Source organism: Neomonachus schauinslandi, chromosome 8 (genome assembly GCF_002201575.2).
Source record: "Neomonachus schauinslandi chromosome 8, ASM220157v2, whole genome shotgun sequence".
Taxonomy (NCBI): Eukaryota; Metazoa; Chordata; class Mammalia; order Carnivora; family Phocidae; genus Neomonachus; species Neomonachus schauinslandi.
Window position 1 is genome coordinate 134884474 of NC_058410.1, and position 20537 is coordinate 134905010.

The window sequence follows — 20537 nt, forward strand, 5'->3', positions numbered from 1 at the left end:
GGGCGCACGCGGCTTGAAATTAGAGAAAGAAACAAAACCTCCCAAGGAGCCGCCTTTTCCCTCGGGTGAGGCGGTCATACGCCAAGTCTCCTCCCTATGGGGGGACCTCGGTGTCCCACATGACGCTGCGCATTCCCCCTTCTTCCGCGACCTCCGCCAATTCGGTCACCACGACGAGCCAAGGCTTGTAAGCGGGAGGGAAGGGGGGGGGTTGTTAAAAATGTCCCGCTGGCAGATTTCGGAGCCACTGGTCTGTGCCTACCCCGCCCGGCCCCCCTAGACCCCTCTCCCCTCTCCACCACTGCCCCGGCGCGGGTAGCTAGAGCCGGGAAGCGCGGGCCAAGCGCGGCTGCAGGATGCGGCGGCCTAGGGCGCAGGGTGCGCGCCCCACGGCCGCGAAGAGTCACCCGCAAGAGGGCCCCCGCCGCCCCGCCCCGCACGCCCCGCCCCCCCCGCCCCCCCGCGCCCCCCACGACCCCGGCACCCCGCCCCCCCGCCCGCCCTTCCAGCGCCGGGCGCCCGCGCTGCAGGAAGGAGCTGCGAGCTGTAGCCGCGCCTGCCTCCGCGCGCCGAGCCGCACCATGCCCCGCATAGATGCAGACCTCAAGCTGGACTTTAAGGATGTCCTGCTCCGACCCAAGCGAAGCAGCCTCAGGAGCCGAGCCGAGGTGGGGCCCTCCGAAAGCCGCAGTGGGGTGGGATTTGTTTTCCGGGTAGGCTCGGGAGAGGACGGTGGAAGGAGGTGGGATGTGCTAACCTTGCCGGCTCTTCCGTGTGTCTGTTGAGGGATGGGATGCTGACCCCCCACCCCCCCCACCCCCGGCCTCCCCACCTGCTGAGAAAGGGGGAAGCCAGCTGGTTCCGTGCCAGGATTTGAGGTATCTTTGAGGGACCCAGCTCCGGTGTAAAATTCGAAATACGTCCGGTCGGGTGGCGGGGGGGGGGGGCGGGGGAGGTACACAGCGGACTAGACCACAGAGGAACAAAGATCAAGTGGCCCACTGACTTAGAAACAACGGGGGGTGGCTGGAGGGGTGCATAGAGGGAGGAATCGACCCCCTGGAGCCCAGGTGTAAAGGGAGAGGACAAACAACTGGAGAGCTTTGTGATTTTGGCACTGTCTCTCGGTGCGGAGAACCGCTGCTCTCTGCTCTAGTATCAGCTCCAGCAATGGATTTTTTTTTTTTTTTTTTTAAATGTCTGAAAAAACAGGCAAACTCCAGGGCGGCAAAAGTTCAGGGTTTACCTCCCACGTTTCAGTGACCTTGCTGGGAGTGAGGCTGAGGACTCGTGCCTGGTGGCACCCGGCTTACTGGACAGCTGCAGTCCGGCGCAGTTCTAGGGAAGCAGAAAGCACTGGCGTAGGGGCGTGGGGGTGGGAGGCAAATAGGGACACCCTGGGCAGTTTTGCCGGTTCGGTGTTGATGAGATCAAAGCCTGAGGAACAGGTGGCTACTGGACCGGCAGTAGCCCCAGGGGAGAGGGAGAGTGATGGCCCTGCTGGGCATGAGGAAGGTGAAAGCCTGAAGGATAAACTAGTGGCTCAGAAAAGCAGAGTCCCCCCGGAGGAGGGTGTTCTGGTGACCTGGTCTTCTAAGAGCTGGAGAAGGAGGTGAGGAAATGACTCCATCTGGAGGCTGGGGCTGCAGGAGTAAACAGGAGGAAGCCGAGCCAGCACACTCTTTCAAACGCTCAGCGCCACAGAATCATAAATAAATCCCCTTGCAAGGAACTCGGCTGCGCGCCTGTGCCCGGGCCTGACTGCAGTGCCTGCTGTTGCCAGCCGAGGGCTGGTTTGGATTAAGGAAACGTCCTCTTTTCGCCGGTGACCAGAACAAGTCACCTTCTCAAGCAGGAGGGGCGGCAGCTGGAGCCGGCGAGGATGGGACGGGACAGGACTGCAAGAGGCCGGGAATGGTTAACCCTCATCACTCTAGATTGGACTACCCTCCTCCTGTCCTTCATCACGTCCTTAAAGAGCAGGGCAGACCCTTGAAAGAAAAATACATAGTTTGTACCTAAGGCCAGAACAAGACAAGATGTGGGGATTCTGGGCAGACGAATAATGTGGTGGTGGCCTGAATATTCTTTCAGTATCTGTTCAAAATTCGCTTAGGAGAGAGAAACTTAATTTTAAGAAAAATGAGGTGTTTAAAACAAGGATAGATCATACGTATTTTCTGAGCCGGGCAGCATCTTGAGAAGGTAAAACGTTTAGAATTTATGCAATAGAGTGAATTATTCTTTTCCAGAGAATGGTATGATATCGTGCATCATTTGGTTTCATACTTTGGGCTGATTGAAACTATTAATGTCCCAGCGTCCAGTGGCACCTTGCAATCTCCATGTACATGTTGCAGTGAGAACTCTGTGCCCTTGAGAAATGTTTTCATATTTCTGTTTGTCTGGGTGCTTGCCAGCTCTCTGCCTGGAAGCCAGAGTTAACTGGAATTGTCTTTCCAGTAGGTTCCCCTAACGGTGTAGGTGCCTGCTGGTTGCATCCCATAATCTGCCTGCTTTGGAGGGATCTAGTTAGCCCTTGATCTAAGTAGGCTTCTAATCAGTGTTTTTTCAGTTTGTTGGGGATGCCTGAAATTTCTTATAGGGAGATGATCAAAACTTCTCATTGTGCGATCAGATAGAAGTCTAGGCTGCGTGTCCCCTGACAGAGGTAATACTTGCATGCAAATTGGAAACTAAAATGGTAAAAAGACAGCGTTTGAGCTTAACCAGCGAGCAGAGTTGCATGGAGCCAGGGGAGAGAAATCATAGCCTGTCAGAGCCGACCTGGCTGGGAAGGGAGTTTTGACTCTTGACAAGATTTATCACTGCAACAGTTTTGCTGAGAGCTAGGTCTGCTCATGGATCATCAGGCAGTGAGCAGGAAAATGGAGAGAAAGGCAGAGTGGTTTCCCACTTAGACGTTCTAGGACTCCTGTAGGGGCGTTTCTGCAAGCGTCATAAAAAATGAATTTGAGGTCAGCTCCCTTATTGTGATTGTGCCGGATAGGAGGTCTTCTCTCAACCGTCCATACAAGTCCCTGGCACATAAGAATAAAGTCCCACAGGGCTGCATGGGAGCCTTTGGGTAATCCTTTCAAAAGAAGTCACATGTTTGTTGATTGAAGCAAGAACTTTGTCTTTATCTGACACACTGGGGAGGTCGAGTCATTCCTTGACTCCCTGATCCGTTCGTCTTCAGAACCCATTCCTGGCTCTGGTGTCCCACTGGAGCCCTTAACCTAGGATAAGATTTAAAAACAAAACAAAACAAAACTTACTAACACAGCCGTAACTCTGGAAGTCCTACAATGAAGAAATTTGCAGCAGAAAATTGGCCACTTGTCCTAGGACAGAGAAGTCTCGACACAATGTTAAAACTCACTAGTGATTTTTTTTTTTTTTTTTTTTTTTTTACCAGCAGATCCAGGGAACTCGCATCCAGCCTGGGGGTCCACACCAGGTTGGCCCATAGGGGATCAGAGCATGGCAGTGAAGAGAATATATAGGCCTTGGAGCAAGCTGACCTGGGTTTTAGTCCAACCTCTGTTCTATTTTAGTACCTTGGCTCTGTGTTAGTTTCATGGGGCCGCTGTAACAAAGTTCCACAAACTTACACAATAGAAATTTACTGTCTCACAGTGCAGGAGGCTAGGAGCTCCAGATCAAAGTGTCCACAGGCTAGATCCTGCCCAGTGCTGTGAGAGAATCTGTTACATTTCTCTCTTCTACCTTCTGGTTGTTTACCCACAGTCTTGGGTGTTCCTTGCTTTGTAGAGAGGCCTCATTCCCTGTCTCTGCCTTCATCTTTACACCATGTTCTCGCATTCTGTCCACATTTTCCCATTTTGCAAACACCAGTCATACTGGGATGGACCCTACCCTGCTGATCTCTTACTTTGATCATCAGCAAAGACCCTGTTACAATTCACAGGTACCGCTGGTTGGCATTTTGGCATCTTTTTGGAAGACACATTGCAAACCGTAACAGCCTCTGTAAAATTAGAGGGTTTGAGTAGAATTGTTCTTAATGAATCACCTAGGGAGACGCTCCAAAATACACATATTGTCTCCAACACAAAGGTTCTCACTAAGTTGGGAGCAGCGTGAGCATGTGTATTTTGGAAACCATCCTACAATGATTCTGATGTGCACACAGATGCTCTGCGCTAGCTGCTGGAGTCCTTTCCGTTTGTGGATCTGGTAACACACAGCTGCACAAGCTTCTCCAGATCCTGCCAACTGGTGGTGAAGCCTGCAGGGGACAGAACATTCAGGAAGCTGGGCTGGGGCCCACCAAGCATTGCCCAGAAAATACAGTATCATTCTTACCCCTTGGTCGGATATTAATTTCTTCCACACTTTTAGCCACTAGGACTATAAAGATAAGAGGGATTCTCCCTGTAGACTTGCCTTTTACAGGCGAGACAGATAGTAATTTATTTAATAAGAGAATTGCTTCAATCAGTACCACCTATAGATCCAGGCAAAAGGGGCCCCCACCCCACACAGCCCTTCTGCTCCCCTGTACCCTCCTCCTCACTGGACAGGGCCGGTGGGCCAGGCTTATCCTCTAGGTCATGTTCTAGGAACTCAGGATCCTGGATTTCCTTGCCCAGATGACTTCAGGCTAGTTTCAGGGCTGGCAAGGGCTCCTTTCCAAGGTGTGTTTTCCCAAGGGCCTGCCATGCTGCTGGTGTGCTCACCTCCAATGTCAGAGAGTGGTCCAGCGGCAGCTGTGTGTGAGCGTGGGTGCGTGTGTGCATGGAGTTTAGTGTGCAGACTGGAGTGTCTGTGTGTGCACGTCAGGATTTGTGTGGGACGAGGAGAGGGTGTGGACCCGGAGGCCAGGGACTGGCTCCCCATGACACCATCTTCTGGTACTTTCCAGACGATTAATGAAATTGTGTTTGTCAAGGTGGGAGGATAGAACACGATGTAGAAGGCTTGTGCTTCTGGGTAAGCGTGTTAGCTTGATCATAACATTGAGTCTTTAGAAATGGGGTAGGTGGGCCCCCATTTTGTTTTTGGCCCCCCCAGTGTTGGGCTGTAGGCCTGACCTTAATGAAGGTGTGTTTAAAGGGCAGCAGAAACATGTGTTTTTGAGGTGGGGGAGGGGTAGTTTATGACTCTGTGTTCCCTTGCAAATCAGGCTTAGCAGAGTGGGAACTTGGAGGTGCTATATTTGGTGCATTGACCAGCTGTGGCAGATTAAATGCCAAGTTTTGTTCCTGGGAGGTTGGAATATTTAAAACATCTCTCTCAGTGAACAAGTGGTGTATTTTGGGGGGGGGGGGGCAGTGTATGTGTCTTTTTGTCTGTATGGATAAGATCGGGGAAGATAATTTAAAATTTTTTTTAAATTTATTTTTATTTTTTAAAATATATAGTGTTTGATATTGTATAGTGAACATACAGTGTAATATTAGTTTCAGGTGTACAATATAGTAATTCAGCAAGTCCATACGTCACCTGGTGCTCCTCACAAAAGTGCCCTCCTTACTTCCCATCACCTGTTTCATCCATCCGCCACCCCTTCCCTCTGGGAACCCTGAATGTGTTTTCTATAGTTCCGAGTCTGTTTCTTGGCTAGTCTCTCTTTCTCTTTTTCCTTTGTTCATTTGTTTTGTTTCTTAAGTTCCACATATGAGTGAAATCATGTGGTGTTTGTCTTTCTCTCATTTATTTCACTTAGCATTATATTCTCTAGCTCCATCCATGTTGTTGCAAATGGCAAGATTTCATTCTTTTTTATGGCCAAGTAATATTCCATAGTGTATATGTATCACATCTTTCCTATCCATTCATTAGTTGGTAGACACTTGGGCTGTTTCCATAATTCATCTATTGTGACTAATTCTCCTATAACATAGAGGTGCATGTATCCCTTTGAATTAATGTTTTTGTATTTTGGGGGGTAAATACCCAGTAGTGCAATTGATGGATCATAGGGTAGTTCTATTTTTAAGTTTTTGCGGAACCTCTTTACTATTTTCGAGTGGCTGTACCAGCTTGCCTTCTCATCAACAGTGCAGGAGGGTTCCTTTTTCCTCCACATCCCTGCCAACATCTCTTGTTTCTCATCTTTTTGATTTTCGCTATTCTGACTGGTGTGAGGTAATATCTCGTTGTAGTTTTGCTTTGCTTTTCCCTTATAATGAGTGATGTTGAGCATCTTTTCATGTGTCTGTTGGTCATCTCTATGTCTTCTTTGGAGAAATGTCTGTTCAGGTGCTCTGCCCATTTTTAATTGGATTATTCCTTTTTGTGGTGTTGAGTTTGATAAGTTTATATATTTTGGATACTAACTCTTTATTGGATATATAATTTGCAAATATCTTCTCCCATTCCATAAGTTGCCTTGTTGTTTTGTTGATTATTTCCTTTGCTGTGCAGAAGCTTTTTATTTTTTAAAAAATTTTCAAAGATTTTATTTATTTATTAGAGAGAGAGAGACAGAGACAGAGCACAAGCCAGGAGAGGGGCAGAGGGAGAGGGAGAAGCAGACTCCCCACCGAGCAGGGAGCCCGACGCGGGGCTCAATCCCAGGACCCTGGGATCATGACCTGAGCTGAAGGCAGATGCTTAACCGACTGAGCCACCCAGGCAACCCAAAGCTTTTTATTTTTATGTAGTCCCGATAGTTTATTCTTACTTGGGGAAGATAATTTTATTTCTCATTCCTAGAATTAAGGATAGTGTGGAATCTACCACATGAAGACTAGAAATAAGGGCAGGAGTTCACTGTCAAGGCTGACCTTTTTCCATGAAGGGCTCTGTTTTTTCCATACTGCGGGTAGGGTCTTGGGGTGCCCAGAAAAACCCACTGTGAGCTCAGCTGAGTGCAGAGTGTAGCAGCCCTCCCCATGCATCTTGGGAGGAGTATGAGTCATTTGAGACCTAGGGATTCTGATTAGTTTAAGCCATTAAAGCCAGAATGTTAGAGTGCCCTCAGCAGCACAGAAAGTTACAACTGATAGACTCCTTCAGTTAGCTCTCAGAATGTAAATCGAACTTGCTTCACTGAAGTAGAGCCAAGAATCATAATGAAGGAAGCAGAGAAGGGGATGAGTGAGCTGCCCCACCTGCTCGTGCAGTGATTCCGTCTCATTTCCCCTCATCTTTGCTTTTAAGGCCACAGCAGACATACCTATGACGTCATTCACCCAGGAAGCCTCCTGGATGTGGAGTTGTGTAGAGAACAAGGGAGATGTGTGGAAAGGCTAAATGGCCCGAGGTGTCCCTTGGTGCTTTTTGACATGTGATTGCAAAGGGAAAGTTGTCTCAAATGAAAAGGGATAGGGGAAGGGTAGGTAAACACTGGTAGGAAATGATGATTGCCGATGAACTCATGAAGCCACGATTAATGTAGGTCGGAATTATTTCAGAGGCTCAAGATGCACGCCTCTGTGTCTCCCGCCGCTTCTCCTTTGGGGAGGCACGCACTTCCAGGATGGTCTTGTGCCTGTCCAGGTCCGCCTCAAACAGTGCTGAATATGTAAAACAGGAAATTTAATGCAAGCTCTCCGAGCTCCGCTGACATGCCCGATGAGATCTTGGGGCACCCCAGAGATTGGCAAAAGTGGAAAACCACTTCCAGAGGGGAGGAGGTGATGTTACTGGAGCCCAAGTCCTGCGATCACTCTGTGAAAGCTGGAACCAAGACCACGCAGGCCAAGGCAGAGGGGTTCTGGGAGACATGCCCTGACTACATACAGGCCCCCCTCCCTTGTTCCGCACTATCCTTCAGTTTCCTACCCAGTTTCTTCATTGGCTGAACCCAGCCAGAAACCAACCTGGGCAGTGGAGCCTTGATGTGGCGTGGGGTTGGGTGGGGGAAGGGTGGCCTTCCTCTGGTAAGAGGGGGGGCAGGAAAAGGGTGAAAAATGGATCCAAGAGCCTGTAAGCCTTGGATCTGCTTGGGTCAGAGAAGTGGTTCTGACTCTGCTACCTCTTGGTGAGCGCGGGGCCCTAGCGCAGGGCTTTTGCTGAGCCCCCCATCTCGGCTAGTTCTGGATTCCTGATAGCTGGCTTAGCCACAAATGCCCTGAAGTTGGAGTTACAGTAGAATGGGAGGGCCCCCCCCCCCCCGCTCCCCCTCCCTCCACCACTTGCATGTCAAAGGAGCAAGTGTCGATATGCGGAGACATACGGTTGCAAGTGCTTCCTCTCAGGTCTCTGAAAGATGCTCAGAATCACAGAGCCGCTGAGAAGGTTGACAGGTTAAGGGATTAATGGTTTGCAGCTCACTGCAGGGTGAATTTGGAGCGTCTGGCTCTCTCTGAGAGTAAGAATGAAAGGGAAAACCATGCTTGGCAGGGAAGAGTGGAGTGAATTTTTCCAGAAGGGGAATGGTCCCTCTGGTGCTTGGAAGTGGGGAAGATAGCATGTATGTGGGTATTTAGGGCCAGGATGGATCAGGCTAGGGACAGAACGTGGCCGTGGGTGGGGAGAGGCTACTGAAGGAGACAAGCTTCTGGTTCCGAGGTTTGGTTTGATGGCAGGACGTCTGGTGCCTTGTACTGACGCTTGAGGATCGTAACGAGGCCGGTTCAGCTTTGTCCCTGGATGACAACCTGTCACTCGGTCTCCTGAGGAACTCTCCTGTCTTTGGAACACCTGGCTCAGCACCCAAGAGACCAAGGGACCAAAGGTCCTGCACTTCCTTTTTGTTCTTCCCTTGCTCCAAACTCTCGAAATTCTTCACAAACCACTTGAAGAGCAAAGCACTCCTTTTCCCTTTCTGCCAATAGGTGGATCTTGAGCGTACCTTCACGTTTCGAAATTCGAAGCAGACCTACTCAGGGATTCCCATCATCGTGGCCAACATGGACACCGTGGGGACATTCGAGATGGCGGTGGTGATGTCCCAGGTAAGAGGTGGGCTTTGTTCCCTCTGCTGCTTACCCTGGACGGGTTGTCAGGAGCCCATCCTGGACTTGTTCAGACACAAGGAGGAGGAGAGAAAATTGAGACACTTTGGGTCATTCACTGTGGCCAGACTGTTTAGTTCTGAGTCTGATGGATGCTGGGGGACACTTCTTATCTTCCCTTTGCAGTCAGAAGATGGATGGAGCGTGGACTTCGCATTCCATGAAATGGTCTAGATCTGCATCCCCTTCTTCCTTGAAAATGCTCACGATAGTTTGAGAAACTAGAGATCTTATAAAGTTAGACTGGTGTCATATTATAGAAGAGCAACCTTGCCTTTGAAATTAAGGCAGAACTGCTTCGTATGCAGTCTATGCAGTAACATTTATTACAAAACATTTGTTGAGCACTTAGGTGCCAAACAGTGGATAGAATGTGTGTAATGTTGCCACAGCCCCTCTGGGTGGGTTCCTTTTACAGAACTGAGGCAGAGAGGGAGAGGAGAGGTCCCTTGGCTCAGGGCATTCAGTCCAGTACATTCAAGATTCAAACCCAGACTGACTCCAGAATAAGGGATTTGCCTCCCAACTCACACTGACAGCTAACAGTAGAAGCTCAAGGTCCCTTCTGGCCAATTTACCAGTCTCATTTCCTATAAAGCGAGCAGCTGGTATCCTGGCATTGGGAGAAGTAAAGGAAAAGCTGTTTGTGGGCAGGACCTCTGTCCCATGCGGCTGGGTCTGAGGTGCAACGCACCTTATTCATCCCAGCTGTGAAATGTTTGCTTCTGATGTGCACAGAGTTTGTGTATCTTTTTCCATCGATAATGCCTGCCGAGTGGAAAGAGAAATCCAATTAGTTGAAAGAGCTTCTCGCTGTGGGCAGCAAGTCAAACCTCAGGAGGTGCAAGGATTCATTATTAGCCAGTGTAGAAGGAAGATTTTCAAACCGATGATGAATTCGAAAAATGGAGTAGGGGGTGGTCTGTCTGGCTCCGTGATCAGTTGCAGTCTCTGTCAGCCCACAGCCCCCACTGAGCTTCGGCCCGGAGGCTAATAAATTAATTGCTAAAGAAATTTGTATTTTTTTTTTTCTCTTGGTCTTTCCCTTGCTCTGCTCTGTGATCAGCCATCGCTACTAATGAATTATGTATTAGTGGGAAAGTGGGTGGAATCAGGGAGTGAATCAGTAGTCCAGATTCATTCCCATATCGAGTTGTGAGTCCATAAAAAATGTAGAACTTTCACAGGAAGGACTCCCGGTCATTTGAGACCGTGTCCATTGAAAACACAGTAAAGTAGCGTACCCTGAAACCGTGTGTGTGTGTGTGTGTGTGTGTGTGTGTGTGTGTACTATGAATTTTCTGCCTCTAGGATCCACTGATTTAGTGCGAGTTCATAAAGGCATGGGATTTTAGAGTGGGAAAGTGTAGATAGGAAAATAGACCCAGTGAGGTTAGGAGAGGGGCAGGAACCTGGGCTCTGTAGTCAGATTTGAGTTTGATTCTGGCCTTGGCCCCTTTATGGCCAAGCTGTTGTTAAATTGCTTAAGCTCCATTTCTGTCCACGAAGCTAGTATGACTGTACGAAGTTGCTCGGAGAAGTAAATGAAATAGCACACGAGGTGCTTGCGCCAAAGTGTTGATGTTGGATTGGGTTGGTAGTCATGGGTGTGGGATTACGATTTGTCGAATTCCCTCCCTCCAGAATCCCAGCTGCCTGTTGGGTTTAGCTTTTAACAAGACATGTTGACACTGAACACAAAGCGAGGCTTTCAGGTATGAGTTGAGGTTCTCTTGGGTTGGCCATCAGCAGTTGGCCCTCGGGTGCTCTTCGGGGCAGGGCACCTGCTGCCCGATGCTCTGGGCCTGACTCAGCCGGTGGGGCCAGGACAGGGCCCTGAGAACCCTTCTTCTTCTTCCCTCCCCGGCCTCCCGGCAGAGCCTCCTGAGTCCCGGATGCAGGGTTGTCTGATCAGATTAGAATGGAAAACACGGTTGTGTGATTCTACCAGTGACACATTTGTCTGTTCTTGGCCCTCAGCATATTTAAAGCAAATGAAGCGTGAACTGGAAGGAACAGCCCATTCTTCTGTGTTGTCAGGTCCCCCCTGGCCCATGCAGGGAGGAGAGCGGGCTCGCTTGACTTCCTGTCCTAACAGTGCTGTTTGGTCCCCTAGCACTCCATGTTCACGGCAATTCAAAAGCACTACACCTTGGACGAGTGGAAGCTCTTCGCGGCTCATCACCCAGAATGTCTGCAGGTATGACTGTTCTCCGGTGATAAGTTACATTTCTGGCAGGGGGGCAGGAAAGAGACACTTCAGGGTGGTTGCCAGGATTTGAATTGGAAGCGGACAGACCGGCAGAGTCCCTAGAGAGTCCCATGGAAAGGTAGTAGTGGGCCCTGCCCTTCAACATTGCCAGGGAAACCTGCCCTGGATCCGATTTTGGAAAATATTAGGATCTCTCTACCAGGAATATCTGGGGCTTTTTTTCCTTGAAAAATTTGGTGGTACAGAGCCTGTGGAAGACCTCGGTTTCCTGCAAGGGGTGCATCCAGTCTGAACAGTCCTCTGACTGGAGGAAAAACATCGAATTATAACAAGTTGTTTTGAAGTTGAATAAACACTGCCCACTAGGAAGGCTGTAATCCGAAAAACTGACGCTAACGAGCGTTGGCGTGGATGTGAAGAAATTGGACCCCTCCCGCATTGCTGGGGGGTATGTAAATAGTGCACCTGCTTTGGCTGTTGCTCAGAACGTCAGACAGCAGAGCTACGACTCGACCCAGCGATTGCATTTCTAGGTGTAGACCTCACAGACAGAAAAGTAGGGATCTGCACAGAAACGTGTACACAAATGTTCATAGCAGTGTTATTCGTGAGAGCGGAAAGGTAGAAAGCACCCGAGTGTCCGCGAGCTGATGAACGAATAAACAAAAGCTGGTATGTCCATACGACGGAATATTATTCAACTGTAAAAAGGGATGAAGCCCTGATTCATGCTACAATGCAGATGATGAACCTTGAAAACATTTTGCCGAGTGAAAAAGCCAGATGTGAAAATATGTTTCTGTTTATGTGAAATGTCAAAAATAGGCCAACCTACAGAGACAAAGTAGATGAGAGGTTGCCTAAGGCTGGGGGGTGGGAATTTGAGGGTGAGGGCCAACGCGTGTGGGAGGGACAAATGTTTTAAAATTGTGATGGCAGTTTCACAACGCTGAATATATGAAAAACTGTTGAATTGTGCACTCTAAATGGGTGAAGCGTGCGGTATGTAATTATATCTCCGTAAAGCTGTTATTAAAAAAAAAAAAGGCAGTTTGAAAATAACAAAAACTCTTGTTATTATGTAACGCACCTGACTTGCCACCTGGCACATTTGGGTGGTTCGGAGCCAGTGCCTGCAGAGAAGTTTCTTCGTGTTGGAGACGCTCTTCTCTGTGATCAGATCATTTGTGATTGGAAAATGACTTCATCTTTTGAAGTTATACTGGCTTTTTTTTCCCCTTGGCTGTACTCTGTGGATTTTGATTAGTGAAAAGGTTGTTTTTGGAGATACAGTAATCCTGGCTCAATATCAAGTCCTTCATTTTTTCCATTTCGTGTCTGAATGAATATTAATCACTTCACACTGTCTTTCCTTCCTGGAAGAAGTTTGGAGAGTGATGATTTTTTGGGGGGGGCGGTCATACCTCTCACTCCTGTACAGGGGTTTTTGGAAATGTGTTGTTGATTAGAACCTGGTCCTTCATTACCAAGCATGATCGTTTGACTTGCTACTCTGCCCCCGACCAAATTAAAGGCTAATGAAAGAGGGGAAAATGTCCCAAACTTGGTAACACTAAAAGAAATGAACCAATCTCGAGTTCCACTTGGCAAACTTTAACAGAAATGAAAGGGAAACAAGAAAGGTAGCAAAGCTCTAGTGGGAGGGATGGATTGGACCAGCCCCGGGCAGACTGGCAGCATGAGGAGGGAAAACTGATCTGAACGCAGGAAACTGGAGTAAACATGTATCAAGTTACCAGGCTGTTTACATACAGTATCTGTGTCATTAATACATTGTTGTGATTTGGGGGGAATCACAAAGGGTATTCAGTTATGTGCCCCCCCTCCCCCCCGCCGTCGGTGGCTTGTGGCTTAGAGAAGTGTCATAAAATACAAATATTCTTACAAAAGGTGAGATGCTGACCCTGGGCACAAAACCACGACTCAGTTGCCCAAAGGCATCCATGACTAAAAACAAATCTTATCCTAGAAAGCAGATTTTCCCAGGAGCAGAGGGATGGGTTGGAGACCGCCGGTGCCGTGGAGGTTGGGGAAGAGGGTATCACCGAGGAGGGTGTGGTGGCTTCAGATGTCCACACAGACAGGTGCCGTTGGGAAACAGCATCACAGGCTTGTCCGGTCTTGCACCTTCTGGCCATGTTGCCCTTTTCATAGGAACCCTGAGTATTGCAGTTTTTTGAGTGGGTTACGATTTGCATGTTGTGATGGTACTGTATTGAGAGTCAAGACGAAAGCTGGAAGTTTTATCAGAAGAGTGTAGACATCTTCCTTGCCCTCCTGTTCCCCGAGCCAGCCGTGAGGCTGACAGCCACGGCGTTGGTGGGAGGACCTTGTTCCTCCTGCCTCTCCTCCAAGAAGAGCAGAATTTGCACGAGCAGCTCCACAGTTTCAGAGTTCCACACAGTGTGAGGAAATTAAGGAAAGGCCAAGGAGTAGGTTTCCTGAGTAATTAAAAATCTGTTTATTGGAAGATTCTGTGGCCGAGGACAACTCTCCTTTACCTCCGCCGTGGCGTGTTTCTTGAGCAGATCCACCGTGTGTCTCTTTGGTCTGGGTGAACCTCAAACACTCACAGCAGTCTCCCCAGGAGAGGAGAATGGATGGAGGCAGTGTCTGACTTTGGAATGCTCCTGACTCCTCACGTCTTGTGCCTCTCGGTTTATTTTGGTGCAGCACGTAGCCGTGAGTTCGGGCAGTGGGAAGAGCGATCTGGAAAAGATGAGCGACATCTTGGAAGCGGTGCCGCAGGTCAAGTTCATATGCCTGGATGTGGCCAACGGGTATTCAGAACATTTTGTGGAGTTCGTGAAGCTGGTGCGTGCCCGATTTCCAGAACACACCATTATGGTAGGTATGGCGGAACACCGTCCAGATGGGGAAAGCAAAGAGAGGGCTGTTCAGTGTTTCAGGGGAGCTGTGTCAGTGCCTTCTTACTGGGACGAGTTGGGATCATTACGAGAAGAACAGGCAGCGGCAATGGAGGGTCTGCAAACTGGCTCTCCATAAAAACTAAAATCCAGATCGACATCACAGGGTGTGGGCTTTTGATCTCTGCTAAATGTCATCAGATGTTTCTTACCATGGGACACCTTTGTTGTTTTTTTTAAAAAGATTTTATTTATTTGTCAGAGAAAGAGAGCACAAGCAGGGGGAGAAGCAGAGAGGGGGAGAAGCAGAGAGAGGGAGAAGCAGACTCCCCGCTGAGTGTGGAGCCTGATGCGGGGCTCGATCCCAGGACCCTGGGATCATGACCTGAGCCGAAGGCAGATACTTAACTGACTGAGCCACCCAGGCGTCCCCATGGGACACCTTTGAACAAAGGTCTGTGTCACTCCTTACTAAAGAGTTCATATTTTAAAAAATGAAAATAGTGTAACTGGATTTGAGTTTAACTCATTTGGGTCATCTGTACCCCTCTCCTAACTTGTCAGTAGAAAACTCCTGTAACAGTAGAAATCCCATGTGAACAGGAGCTGAACTAGTCCGCTGTTATTTGCAGATCAGCTGGAGTATTGTTTGGTCTAGGACCTTTCTTCTTGACTTTGCTGCCTTTTGCATATTTTCCTAATTATGAACACCTTCACTGGTCAGAAAGTTCATTTGCTATTGCCAGAAAAAGAGATTAGAAGCTCTCTGGTTACATTTGGGCTTTTGGAAAGTGTACATTGTGATTATGTGTGTCTCTTACTGGTCTTAATTAATGTGACAATTATAGATTGGCCACTAGATAATTTACCTGTGTCTCCGTTTTTGTAAATTTTGAATTTTATTTCACCTCATGTTTCGTCGTCATAAGGAAGTTGGGACACAGGAATTGTTTCTGGTAGTGGAGTTAAATCTTCTGTTAAGGATTCATAAGGATTTTAAGATAAGTATTTTTGTGCTTTCCAATCATATGAAAAGAAAGGATCAAGAGTTGTCCAAGAGCAACCAGCCGGGGCGCCTGGGTGGCTCAGTTGGTTAAGCGTCTGCCTTCGGCTCAGGTCATGATCCCAGAGTCCCGGGATCGAGTCCCACATCGGGCTCCCTGCTCAGCAAGGAGTCTGCTTCTCCCTCTGACCCTATGCCCTCTTGGCCTCTCTCTCTCACTCTCTCTATCAAATAAATAAATAAAATCTTTAAAAAAAAAAAAAAGAGCAACCAGCCGTACAGTGTGAGAAGTTGGATGGGAGACCAAAAAATTCATTTTATCCTCCATAATAGAGCTACAGTGTCATTGTTTTTTGTTTTTTTAAGATTTTATTTATTTGAGAGCTACAGAGAGAGAGAGAGCACGAGCAGGGGGAGGTGCGGAGGGAGAAGCAGGCTCCCCGCTGAGCAGGGAGCCCGATGCAGGACTCGATCCCAGGACCCTGGGATCATGACCTGAGCCAAAGGCAGACGCTTAACCGACTGAGCCACCCGGGCGCCCTGTGTCATTGGTTTTTTGTTGTTGTTGTTGTTGTTGTTTTATAATAGTAATACTGCTTATTGACTACCTACCAGGCTTCAGAAGGCTCCAGGCTTCAGAAGGCTCACATCTGTTCTTTCGTTCTGTATAGCATCTCTGTAAAGAATGGGAACCATTGTCCCACATTTATCCCAGATGAGGAATCTTGAGTCTGATCTGTTCTTACACTTTGTGGAGTGTTCACAGGGCCTTTCCAATACTGAACGGCTAAGTGGGGACTGGAAGTCAGGTCATCTGTATCTAGTACCCGGCATCCTGAGCCTCTTCTGCCCCAAGCCACCTGTGGTAACGTCCCTCACACAGGAGGGAACAGAAAGCGGGGCTCCCAGGAGAGCAGAAGCCCCCGGCCCCTCAGCTGGGACCTGGTCGCTCTAAACAGTGTTTGGTATTCAGTGTAAATTCTGTCAAACAGTGGATGACACTAGAAGGAGCATGACAAAGAGGTGTTGACCAGGAGATGAGTCCTTCGTTTATCCCTCCTGGAGAGAAGAAGATCGAGCAGGCCCAGGGTTGCTGTTAACGGTCCTTCTTATCTGAGGTGATACAGGTCTAGATCTTTCTAGATCTTTCTAGTGCACCTCTAGTGGGTTAATTGCCCTGGGGATAGAATTGACCAATAAACTTGGAAGTTGTGCTTTACGTCCATTGGCATTTTTGGGGTGTAAGAGATAGTTTTGAAGGGTTAGGAATCAGAAATGACACAGATTTAGTGAGGTCTCTCAGTGGTTCCACATTCTTTTTCTCTAGTAATTCTTGCATTACATTGTGAAATAGGACATACATACAGAAGAGTGCTTGGAACTTGGATGTTTAATAAATAGTCCTAAGTAAGATAAACGGTCTTTCCAGGGCACCTACACTCAGAAGCCCCTCCTCCCACCGAAAATGGAAGCCCCACCTTGACTCTAGTGGTCATTTTCTTCCTTGTGTGTCTCTGGTTTCATCATTGCTAATGCCTTCTTTTTTTTTTTTTTTAAGATTTTATTTGTTTATTTTAGAGAGAGTGAGGGACAGTGAACATTAGAGAGAGAGCGTGAGCACCAGGGGGAGGAGAGGCAGAGAGGGATGGAGAAGCAGACTCCCAAATAAGCAGGGAGCCGGATGCGGGACTCGATCCCAGGACCCTGAGATTATGACCTGAGCCAAACGCAGATGCTTAACCAACTGAGCCACTCAGGTGCCCCTGCTAATGCCTTCTTAACAGTATTGAATTGTGCCTGTTTTCGAACCTTGTGTAAATGGTAACCCTGCTGTGTGTGTCTCTTGTCGTTTTTTGGTCAGTAGTATGTTGAGATGCAGCCACAATTTATGTAAGCCATATGGTAGGTGTTCCATTGTTCCTAGAACAAGTCTTTATTTTTTTAAGATTTTACTTATTTATTTCGAGAGTGTGAGTGGGGGGAGGGGCAAGGGGAGAGAGAGAATCTCAAGCAGACTCCCTGCTGAGTGTGATGGAGCCTGACGTGGGGCTTGATCCCACAACCCTGAGAGCGTGACCTGAGCCCAAACCAAGAGTCAGCTGCCCAACCGACTGCGCCACCCAGGCGCCCCCGAAACAAGTCGTTAATACCGTTGCCCACCTGCTCAACTTGCCCCTTCCTCTTGCTCTGCTTGGCCGCTGGTTGTGACACCGTTAGAATCGCTAACTTAGTGCCCCTGAAGTTGATGCGGCCCCATGAGCCCAGTCACACTGGGGAAGTCACATAACCTTCTGAATCTCATTTTCCTCACCTGTGAAAGGGAGGTTGGGGATCATAGGGGATGGGGGGGGATCAGATGGTGTGATGTGTTGTGCTCAGTGCGCTATTCACAAACTGTTGTTTGCTGGTTGCGAGGACCATTGAGGACAGATGCCCTGAGGGCTGAGTCAGAGATGGAAGGCTGATGGAGAAGATGAATGGAAAGTGGGATGGGGAGGGGGGAGTGGTTTATTTGTTTTTGTTGCAAGAAGATGGAGAAAACCTGTACCACTTCTCCCAAAAAGGGTAAGTGATAGCAGAAATCGGCAAGAGCCCCGGAACTTTCTTTTTTTTTTTTTTTTAAGATTTTATTTATTTATTTGACAGAGAGAGACACAGCAAGAGAGGGAACACAAGCAGGGGGAGTGGGAGAGGGAGAAGCAGCCTTCCTGCTGAGCAGGGAGCTTGATGCGGGGCTCGATCCCAGGACCCTGGGATCACGACCTGAGCCGAAGGCAGACGCGTAACGACTGAGCCACCCAGGCGCCCCACCCCGGAACTTTCTATCCTTGGCTCCCGACCGTTGGCTGTAAGTTTTAGCTCACAGCTGGGCCTGCCGGGAGCTGAGGCAAGCCACCCACTGGTGGAGCCCAGGGAGCCCGTTGGTGCACCACCCCTCAGGGATGCGGACCAGGGGGTGGGCAGTGCAGGACGGAGGTAGGCTGCTAGTTCAAGAGGAAGAGCGTTGTACAGAGCCTGGGGGTTGCCATGGGGATGAGGCCAGGAGGGAGGGGTTGGCGCAGAGTTCCCGCGGCCCTCTGGGCAGCCACCACCAGCAAGGGCCTCTTTCGCATCTGCTGGTTGGTTCTGGGATGTGTTCTCATTGTTCCTGCCGGTTTCCCCAGCAATGAACGGGGGACTTTGGCGAGGTAGATGCGTTATTCCTGAGGCGTTCTTTGCTTGCACTGACCCCTGAACTCTGGGCTTCATTTGGAAACCTCCAGTACTCTTAACACCCTTGGTTTTTGAAAGTCTAATTTCTCTTATGGCTTTTGGATGCATTACCGTTTGTCCAATGTTTTGGAACCGAAAGGTATATGATATGGGGGCTGAGTGTCATCGTGATGGTTCCGGTGCAGTGAACAGGAGGGGTGCTCAGAAATGCTCTTGAGGCTGGCGGTTCCGGGGGTCTGTCTGCAGCACGGGGCTGTTGCTCCCCGTTCCCTGTACATCCTGGATTCACGTGCACACCCCATTTCCTTGCCTTTCCCCTGACGTGCACCTTGCTGCAAGGAAGGATGGAAAAAGCAGGGATTTTTAGAAAACTTCGGCAGACGAGGCTCCTGTAGAAGGTGCTGGCTGCTAGAATAGTGTAGTAAGTCCCAGAGCCATTTGCCTGGTGGCTTTCAGAGAGGAAGGAGAAAGATGTGCTCCAGGTGGTGTAGAAAAAGGTACTAGCCTGGGTGAGGGGCTTTTGATGATGGCCAGTCTTTGAGCGTGGATAGTAGCACCTACTTTTATTGATGTGAAACTCCATTTTACAGAGCTCAAGGAACTTTCTGAGGATCCCACAGCCTATAAGAGGTGGGCCTGGGGTTCAGAGCCGGGTCGCCTGCCCCCAGGGCCTGTGATCTTCCGTTACACCACACCGAAGCCAGCAGCTACACCAGCTTGCTGGGATGTGGATGTCCCTATATAGGGTCTGAGAAATAGCTTTGCACTGGTGTGTTTTTCTTTCTCACTTGGTCCCGAGGAGGTAGGTCTGTGACACCTCACCTCTTCAGAGTAGACCAGATGTCCACCCCACACCGCTGGGCGGTGCCCATTAGCCGCTGTTGACCGATCCACAGGTAAGCCATGGGCACGGCCTCAGCATTTCTGCGTGTGGCCAGTGGCTCAGTCCCTGCTTGCGTTCTTTCTGCAGCACTCGTGATCGGACAAGTTTCAGAGCCACAGGGGGACACCCCCTGCTCCGTCCCTCTTCCCAAGGAGGTGGACGCTCTTTAGAATCCCTTGCACATTGTCAGCCGTGGGCAGCCTCACTCGCCCAGCGTGGAGCGAGCCTCCCTGAGGTCCAGGCGCTGGTTATGGCAGACCACGCCCCGCAGGCTGAGTTGCCTGGATTTCCTGTTTTTACCCTCTTTCTGGAACTGGTGTGAACTGGAACTGTGCTAGAAGCCGTGAAGGGCCTCAGATCCAGGTGATGTGTGCGTCTCTGAGAGTCCCATAGTAAACGGAGTTTAATGTGCTATAAAATGTGGTTATTGCCTTGATAGCTTCTACTTCCTGCTTCCGTGGGTAGGCGTAGGGACATTTCTGCGTGCTTGGGGGAAGGTACTAGCGTTAGCATGTCACCACCTTTTTTTTTTTTTTTTTTAAGATTTTATTTATCTGACAGAGAGACACAGAGAGAGAGAGCACAAGCAGGGGAAGCAGCAGAGGGAGAGGGAGAAGCAGACTCCCCGCTGAGCAGGGAGCCCAACACAGGGCTCGATCCCAGGACCCTGGGATCCTGACCTGAGCCAAAGGCGGACGCTTAACTGACTGGGCCCCCCAGGCTGTCCCCAGCGTGTCACCACCTGATATCAGGAGCTGGAACACTGTGGCCCACAGGCCAGATGCGGCCCGCGGCTGTTTGCCGGCCCTGCCTCCCATCCTCCTATGGAAAGGATTTTTCTTGGCAGGGGTCCTCAGAAGAGCCAGTAAAAAGTGGGTAGAGAAGTTACTGTTGAAGAGGTACTGAATTTCAGTTTGGGATGATGAAAAGTTGTGGGGACGGATGGGGGTGAGGGCTGCACGACAGTGCCACTGAATTGTCCACTTAAAAATCACTAAAAACAATATATTTTATGTCATGGATATTTGACCATAATTAAGAAAAAAAAAGTGAGCAGAAGAGCAATATATGGAAAACATTCTTAAGTGGAGGGACTAAAAACATTTTATTGAGCACCCTTGGAGAGCTGGGCTCTGTACTAGGAATTGAACCGAACTTTCTTTGTAAACCCTATCTTGACCACACCAAGTGGGTGTGGTTAGTCCCAGCATAGCAGGAGAAATGGAGCCTTCGAGTTCTTCGTTGCCTGGACCTGAAGGTCACCAGTGGACCCCAGGGCTTTCTGAACCTACCTTGCCTTAGATGTCTGGATCTAAAGGAAAGCTGGAAAAATTGGGGCAAAATAGTCTTGGTTTTGGTTTTGGCCCAGGGGACCTCTTTAATCCTGTGGCTTTTTTTTTTTTTT

General features: G+C 49.1%; 1 protein-coding gene across 1 annotated transcript; it reads left to right on the forward strand.

The window, feature by feature from the left end:
- Positions 1–522: 522 nt before the first annotated feature.
- On the forward strand, positions 523–19228 carry GMPR (guanosine monophosphate reductase). Its single transcript, XM_044917236.1, has 5 exons — positions 523–668; positions 8754–8873; positions 11050–11133; positions 13840–14013; positions 19220–19228. The coding sequence occupies exons 1-5, from the start codon at positions 582–584 to the stop codon at positions 19226–19228; spliced, it is 474 nt and encodes a 157-aa protein (XP_044773171.1). The 5' UTR covers positions 523–581.
- Positions 19229–20537: the final 1309 nt, after the last annotated feature.

Coding starts and splice junctions, on each gene's coding strand:
- GMPR (XM_044917236.1), top strand. CDS start 582: ATGCCCCGCATAGATGCAGACCTCAAGCTGGACTTTAAGGATGTCCTG. Junction 8,874..11,049: donor TGGCGGTGGTGATGTCCCAG/GTAAGAGGTGGG, acceptor TTGGTCCCCTAG/CACTCCATGTTCACGGCAAT. Junction 11,134..13,839: donor ATCACCCAGAATGTCTGCAG/GTATGACTGTTC, acceptor ATTTTGGTGCAG/CACGTAGCCGTGAGTTCGGG.